Genomic DNA, 8,432 nt, shown 5'->3' on the forward strand with positions numbered 1-8,432 from the left:
TTATATATATAGATTATAAACAGAAATAATCGATTATGAGCCAGACGATTATCAATGCAGCATCGTCCATGTCCATGATTCGATGCATCGATTATTTGATTAATTTCAACACCTCTACTATTACTGAAGTTATGTCCATGATTCAGGGCTTGTCCCTAATTGGTCAGTGATGAGGTGTCTGTGCATGTAAACACTCTGATTGTTGACAGAGTTGCAAAGTCACAAAAGCATGTTTAAAAATTGGCCTATGGCATTTATTCCTCTTATGTTGCATGACTGACAGATATTTTTATTAGTATGTCAATAGTCATCTATTGTCATAACATTTGAAAAACCAAACTCTGGTCAGGCCAATCACATGGTGTATAGAGTGGGTGGGCGGGGCTTATGGCTGCTGCTGGTGAACAGAGGTCTTCTGGAAGACTTGGAGTTCAGCTTTTCTTTGAGAAAAGAACAAAGAACGACTCTGAAGTCATTCTTAAAAAAAGGAAGATGTGTTCAGAGTTTAAAGTTTAATCTACCAGCTAGCTTTGCTCTGATTGGTTGGAGCGATATCCTATTACGTGCCGACGGGATTAGAAAGACAACCGTTTATCATCATTATTGACTAGACCGATAAAAATAAAATAAAACATTGAATACAAAAAAACGAGACTAAAAACACTACATGAACAATCAGTGTGTGCAAGTATGACTGTCAAGAAGAAACAGTTTATATGACTTTTTGAAATATGTGATGGATGATAATGTTCGAATGTGATGGGGAATGTCATTCAAATTTTGGTGTAAATATAGAAAAAGTATTTCTGACCGTAGTAGTTTTTGTATGGGGGGGAAGGGGAGTGAGTGCCTGTGAGACTGACCTAGTGAGGCCTACTGGTCTCACTAGAAGTAGTGTAAGTGCTGGTGAAGAGCTATTTAGAATCTGAAAATACAATGCAATAGCGTGGCTGTTTATGTAGTTCTGGTAAGTCAAAGCGTTTGTGCGTGTGAGTGCACTGCAACGATGAGACCACTTTGGAAGATGACTGTGGATCTTAAGTGCTCGGTAGTAAAGTCGTGCTATTGGTTCAGTAATGTCCTTAGTGGTAGGAGACCAGATTGGAAGACAGTAGGACATTGTTGAAAACACACTGGCATGTAGGTAGGTTTCCAAAGCCGAAAAGGAACAATATGATCTAATCTTGTTATAACCTCGTGGTTCTCATGTGTAGGCGGCTTAAAACTTTGATTAATTGCACAGCCCTACCGTGCGGTACGGTCCTGATCTCGTCTTCTGGGTCTCTGCCTAGCCTCAGATCCTCCTCCTCCTCCTCCTCCTCCTCTGAGGAGGAGGAGGAGGAGTGAAACTCTGCTGCTGGGGGGCCTTCCTGTCGCTCCATCTCCATCTCCATCTCCCAGACGGGCTGTCCCGTCAGTGGGACATCCTGCGAGGAGGCCTCTTCCCTGGGCAGCTGGGCTGGAGTTGCAGCCTGCTGGATCGGGCTCATGGTTGTCTGTTGTTCCTCAGAAACTTCCACATGTCTTCCCACATCTACAGAAGAAACCCAGATGAATAAAAAGAGATTTGTTCAATATATAATATAATATAATTCTGATAAACATTTAAAAAGGTCCCATATCATTACATAGACAACAGCTGCAAAGATTAATTAATTTGTTGTCAACTATTAAATGAATCGCTAAAGGTTTTGATAATCCATTAATCCGTTTGAGTCAATTGTGTTTTTAAGAAAAGTTTTTGGGGCTTTTCCGCCTTTATTTGACAGGACAGCTAGGTGAGAAAGGGGAGAGAGAGAGAGAGAGAGAGAGAGAGAGAGAGAGAGAGAGAGAGAGAGAGAAGATATGCAGGAAATCATCACAGGTCGGACTCGAACCATAGACCTCTGCGTCAAGGCATAAACCTCTCAGTATATGTGCGCCTGCTCTACCCACTGAGCCAACCCGGCCACAGTTTGAGTAATTTTTTATGAAAAATAGTGAAATATCTCTGTTGTCATCTTGTTAAATGTGTCGACGACATTTCATTTTTAGGGATTGTTCAGGTGCTGCCGGCTGGATGTCTGTCTCCCTTCCATGCCAATAAACCAGACCACGTTGTTCTCCCATCCCAGAATGCTGTGAGGACTAGACAGACCCTCCTCCGCGGCGCTGTGGAGGAAGGTCTGGCCAAAGAGAGACTAGGTTCCCTCTAACCTGGAGCATTAGTTAAAGTAGGGCTGCAATAATCAACATTTTACGGAAATCTCAATATCTAAATCACAGCGGGGGTGCAATATATGTTTATCTAAAATCTAAGTGTGAAGATATTTTGTTAAATCACCAATCGTCAACCCTAGAATATCACCACAATATCAATATCGAGGTATTTGGTCAAGAATATCGTGATATCTGATTTTCTTGATATCGCCCAGCTCTACTTTCACAGTATTTATACAGCACTTCAACTTGCTTTATAATCAAACAAGACATTCAAATCTCACTTTCTACATTATGGGACCTTTAGCCCTCGTGTTATCTTCCCGTCAACCGTGCAAACTTTTAGTTTTTCCGGGTTAAAATGTTTAACTTTTTGGACTTCTTTTTCGACACTTTTGTTGCTTTTCCACCGATGATTTTGTCACTTTTTCACGTTTTTTTCTGCACCTTTTGACGTTTTTGTGTGTTTTTGTCCCAACATTTTTGTCATTTTTATTTGGTCAATTGAATAAAACTTGTTAACGAGGTTGTATTGAGCCATCCACTTTATTTCTTTTGAAAATGTGGTTGAAAGAAACCCAAATTTCTGGTATAGAAACTTTTTGAAAATGGGTCAAATTTGACCTGAAGACACCAGGAGGATTTAAAGGTGCCCTGCCACATGTATTTCCTGACTTTGTGGTGATGTCTGAAGGTCTACCATGGACTCTGTAACCTTGGTTACCTTGGTTCAAGCCATTCTAGCGTGGTATAGAAAGCCTGCAGGAAGACTCAGCTCAATTTCTGCCAGTTCTCATTAATATTAACAACAAGCTAAGCTGTTTGAATCTGATTGGCTAACAGCTAGCCAATGAGAGCCTGGCTGTCAGAATCCTTTACCCAGCCCAACTGGGCGAGCTCATGAATAGTAATGAGCTCAGGCAGCATGATGTCAGACTGACCAGCTGTTGTGATTGGTCTGATTTCTCTGCTTAGAGCTGACAGAGGAGGTAGCAGTTCATTTTCACATTCACCACAGAACACAAACACATACGGACCTGACGTAATTCAAAATATACAAGTAAACTCAGTTTTGTTTGGCAGGACACCTTTAACTCCTCAAGTGAAGTGGAAAACCTTTGAATAAGTCAAAGAATAATGATTGTGCATCTCTGACGTTTTGTTATTCTGGGGTCAAAATTTTAACTTTTTTTTTCAACGTTTTGGATGTCTTTTTCAACACCTTTTTGTTGCTTTTCCACCGATGTTTTTGTCACCCCCCCAACGTTTTTTTTTTGGCACCTTTTGACATTTTTGTCACTTTTTTCAACGGTCGTTTGTAAAAAAAAAAAAAAAAAAAAATAAATGCTATGAAATTTAATAAAACTTGTGAACTAGGGAGCCATCTACGTTATTTCTTTTGAAAATGTGGTTGAAAGTAGGGCTGGGCAATATATCGATATTATATCGTTATATCGTCATACGACATAAGCGTCTTTTCCTGGTTATAAAGGCTGTATTACAGTAAAGTTAAGGCCTGCTCCCTCTTAGTGGATTAGTCGACTTATCGGTGGTTCTGGTCTGAGTCAACTTAGATCTCTGTAGTCCATTAGTATTAATGTGACTATTATCGCCACTGTTCATCACACCCCCAACCGGCCCGTCAGACACCGCCTACCAAGAGCCTGGGTCTGTCCGAGGTTTCTTCCCAAGAGGGAGTTTTTCCTCGCCACTGTCGCACTGCTTTCTCTTGAGGGAATTACTGTAATTGTTGGAATTGTTGGGGCTTTGTAAATTATAGAGTGTGGTCTAGACCTACTCTATCTGTAAAGTGTCTCGAGATAACTCTTGTTATGATTTGATACTATAAATAAAATAAAATTGAATTGAATAGTCATGTCTGATGCTGTTTTCATGCTGAATGACTTATTTCCAAGAAACGTACGAGCACATCTCTGGTAAACACAAGAATTAAGGGTTGACATTTTACCTAACAGATATCACCGGGAAACCTACTTTGATTACTTTCATTAAGGCAGTTATTTGTTGTATTAAATGTTTTCTGAAATGTGTTTAAATATGCAAAGGAGGCATTATCTTATTCAATATATGCATCATTTTGCATGACGCTTTGCGGAGAAACTCAGATTTAAAGATCTGTCGATTAAATCAACTAATCGATTAGTCGATACAACTGAATGAGTGTTAGTTGACTAAGAAGTTCTTCAATCGAACACAGTCCTAGTAAAGTGATGTACTCTTCTGAACTTACCAGACTGTTGTAGCTCTTCTATTATTCACCTTTTCTCCACTTACACATTATATCCACATTACTGATGATTATTGATCTAATATCTAAGTGTGAAGATATTTTGTGTAAGCACCAATTTTCAACCCTAGAATATCACCACAATATTGATATTGAGGTATTTGGTCAAGAATATTGTGATATCTGATTTTCTCCATATCGCCCAGCCCTAGTTAAAAGAATCCCAAATTTCTGGTATAGAAACTTTTTGAAAGTGGGTCATATTTGACCCAAAGTCAACATAAGGATTAACCTTTGAATGAGTCAAAGAATAACGATTCTGCACCTTTGTACTGTTTCTGAGTGTCCTTCCTTCTCCTCCTGCAGACTTCAGCTTTAGCCACGGACGCATCTGTTTTCGCTGCACTCTCTTCTTCATCATCATCTTCATCTTCGTCTCCATTCCCTCGCTCCTCATGTTCAGAGTCGCTCGCTGCCCTCGGTGGGGGGGAAAGGTACTGCACGAACGAGTGGTGGGCGCCACACCGCCAGACGGCAGCGGTGGAGAAGTTGTGCTGGGGCTCCAGCGCTCGGAGCTGGGGCTCGAGGGGGCAGGAAGACGCGTGGTCCTGGTACCAACGCACCAGACTCTGGAGGCTCGACACACACCCGGTCCTGCCTGGGAAACAAGTACTCAGGTCCTTTACTGCAGTACACGTACACACACCACACTGTACAAATACTTTGTTACGACTAAAAGGCCTGCAGAGACAATGTTAGTTCAGTAAAAGTCTGTAAGTATCATCAGGAAAATGTAGTAAAAGCTATAGTGGTAGTTTCTGTCTCCCCATGAGGAATTGTATGTGTGAGTGTATATATGTATGTATGTGTGTGTATGTATGTACTGTATGTATGTGTGTGTGTATGTGTGTGGGTGGGTGTGTATGTAGGTATGTGTCTGTGTGTATGTATTTATGTATGTATGTATGTGTGTGTATGTGTGTATGTATGTACTGTATGTATGTGCATATGCGTGTGTATGTATGTATGTATGTATGTATGTATGTATGTGTGTGTATGTGTGTATGTATGTACTGTATGTATGTGCATATGCGTGTGTATGTATGTATGTATGTATGTATGTGTGTGTGTATATGTGTATATATGTGTGTGTATGTATATTTGTATGTGTGTGTATGTGTATATATGTGTGTGTGTGTGTGTGTGTGTGTATGTGTATGTATGTGTGTATGTATGTGTGTGTGTGTGTATGTATGTGTGTGTGTGTGTGTGTGTATGTATGTATGTGTGTGTGTGTGTGTGTGTATGTGTGTGTGTGTGTGTGTATGTATGTATGTATGTATGTATGTATGTGTATAAATGTGTGTGTGTGTGTGTGTGTGTGTGTGTGTGTGTGTGTGTGTGTGTGTGTATGTATGTATGTATGTATGTATGTATGTATGTATGTATGTGTATGTGTATAAATGTGTGTGTGTATGTATGTGTATGTGTATAAAAATGTGTGTGTGTGTGTGTGTGTGTGTGTGTGTGTGTGTGTGTGTGTGTGTGTGTGTAGCCCTAATCTCCACCTGTCGACGGCACTACTCACCTTTCTTGTGTTTTCCTGAGACTTGTGGAGCCCCCTTCTTCCTGTAATGTAGTAAACGGGACAATAACTGGCCAGGTAACGCACACTAAAACTCACAATGGAGATGTAACGCACAATAAGATGAGAGAGATGAATGGTTTTGGGAGATTAAGCCACATTTTTGTCAGTTTTTTTATTTATGGGGCATATTCCTGGTAATGGGCTGCCAATCCTTTTCTGTTATTTTACAGATTTATTTCTTAGAGTGAAGGAAATAAAGAGTTTGACTCTCAATGGTTTCTGGGGGATAAGCCCTTCTTGCACATTATAACAGGGGGCTGTGGGGGTTAGAGCCCCCTACAACGTCACAAATAAAAATATAACCTAGTTATAGGAGTAATATATATTGCTGTCAGAATGTGCAAGAAGAAGACTTTTAAAATTTAAAATTGGTAGAAGAGGGTACTTCATTTGAGAGGAAATGTAATCGATTGATGTGGGGATAATTGAAAAGGAGCTGTGATGTGATCTCCAGCCTAATGTCCAACCAGAATCCCAACACTGCACTGAATGCACCTTGACAACAGGTTTACCTTCATCCCATCATTACTAGTTAAACAGTTGTACATTTTTGCTCCCCAACTTGCACATTAAGTTTATCTACATCTATTGAAACAGTTGTACATTTTATTTCCAAATTGTATATATTTTAAATATTGCTCGTGTAGTATTCAGTTATTATTTCATGTATATTGTTTCCTATTATTTAATGTATACTCTGTATGTGAGCTGTGTGATATTTTGCTGCTGCATGACCATTGTTGCCAATTTTTTTCCCCTATCTATTAGGGCTGTCCTCGACTAAAGATCTCCTTAGTCCACTAACACTTATAGGATTTAGTCGACTAATCGATTAGTTGATTTAATTGACAGAGCTGTGAGCTTTGAGAGGTGGTTAAGACTAGAAAAGCACAATATAAATGTAGTTAATTAACCATCTGTAAAACTGAGTTTCTCCACAATTAATCCTGCAAAAGCACCACTTTAAATCTTGTGTTTACCATAAATGTGCTCAGAAGTTTCTTGGAAATAAGTAATTAAGCATGAATAAGCATAAAAAATGACTAATGGACTAAAGAAATCTTAGTCGACTAAGACCAAAACTACAGATTAGTCGACTAATCCACTAAGAGGTGGCAGCCCTAATATCTATCTATCTATCTATCTATCTATCTATCTATCTATCTATCTATCTATCTCTCTCTCTCTCTCTCTCTCTGGGCTGAATACTGAAGGGTATAGTCCTAGTAATGAGCTGCCAATCCTTTTCTACTATTTTACAGATTTATTTCTTAGAGTGCCAGAAAATAGTTTGACTCTCAATGGTTTCTGGGGGATAAGCCCTTCTTTCATATTCTAACATGGGGCTGGGGGGGTTATAGCCCCCCAGCCCCCCCAGCCCCCCCCCCGTTATAATGTGCAAGAAAAAGACAGTTTTCAAAAGGAGCTGTGGAGAATGTGATCTCCAGCCTAATGTCCCAACCCAGCTCTCCCTGTGCACGATGCTGACGGCCACCGTCCGGCCCTGGGGGAGGCACCCCCCAGCACTGCTTACCCGCAGAACTCCTGCTGGTACCTCTCTCCGTAGGTGGAGTTGAGCAGGATCAGGTACTCTGCCAGTCCGGCATCACTGAGACCGGTCCTCCGGCGGACCTCGCTCCACAGCTTGTGCGCCTCTCCAAGGTACACGCGCCTCACGTCGTACTTCTTCCGGGACTCCAGTCGCCTCTGGGCCCGGTCCGAGTCTGTGAGCCTGGGTCTCCCTCTGCAGCGCCGCAGCCCTCCGTCCCGGTCCCGGTCCCTGTCCCCGGCCGGGTCAGCGGCCAGCGGAGCCTCCAGCTCGGCCAGGCTAAGCGCCATCTTTGTTGTTGCCCAGCAGCCAAGGAAGTTTGAATGGCGGTTGGCATCCATCTTTTTGGAGCATTACCGCCCCCATCTGGCCTGGAGTGAAGACCAAGAGCTCAACTACACTTTCTTAAAATAAAATAAAATAAATTAGCCAGGGCCAGTTAATAATAATTTATATTGTTTATTGATCCCCAGTGAGGAAATTCCAATTTACACTCTGTTTGTTAGAAATCACTACACACTGACACATGCTCAGGACCTGTTCATGTCAGACTGAGTTGGGCTGCCAGTGCTGGACCAGCTCCCTGAGTGGTTGGCGGGAACGGTGCCTTGCTCAAGAGCACCTGGCAGTGCTCAGGTGGTGAACTGGCATCTCTCCAGCTACTAATCCACACTCTGTACTTTGGTCCGTACTGAGATTTGAACCAGCAACCCTCTGGTTCCCAAACCAAGTCCCTACAGACTGAATGTAAATATACATTGTGGATATGTTGAAAACATCTTCAAAAC

General features: G+C 41.4%; 1 protein-coding gene across 1 annotated transcript; it reads right to left on the bottom strand.

The window, feature by feature from the left end:
- Positions 1 to 1,070: 1,070 nt before the first annotated feature.
- Positions 1,071 to 8,004, bottom strand: znf653 (zinc finger protein 653). Its single transcript, XM_028599074.1, has 5 exons — positions 7,630 to 8,004; positions 6,036 to 6,076; positions 4,773 to 5,105; positions 1,250 to 1,534; positions 1,071 to 1,081 (listed from the first exon to the last, which is right to left on the bottom strand). The coding sequence occupies exons 1-5, from the start codon at positions 7,983 to 7,985 to the stop codon at positions 1,071 to 1,073; spliced, it is 1,026 nt and encodes a 341-aa protein (XP_028454875.1). The 5' UTR covers positions 7,986 to 8,004.
- Between the last annotated feature and the right edge of the window lie 428 nt (positions 8,005 to 8,432).

Source organism: Perca flavescens, chromosome 15 (assembly GCF_004354835.1).
Source record: "Perca flavescens isolate YP-PL-M2 chromosome 15, PFLA_1.0, whole genome shotgun sequence".
In the NCBI taxonomy this organism is placed as follows: Eukaryota; Metazoa; Chordata; class Actinopteri; order Perciformes; family Percidae; genus Perca; species Perca flavescens.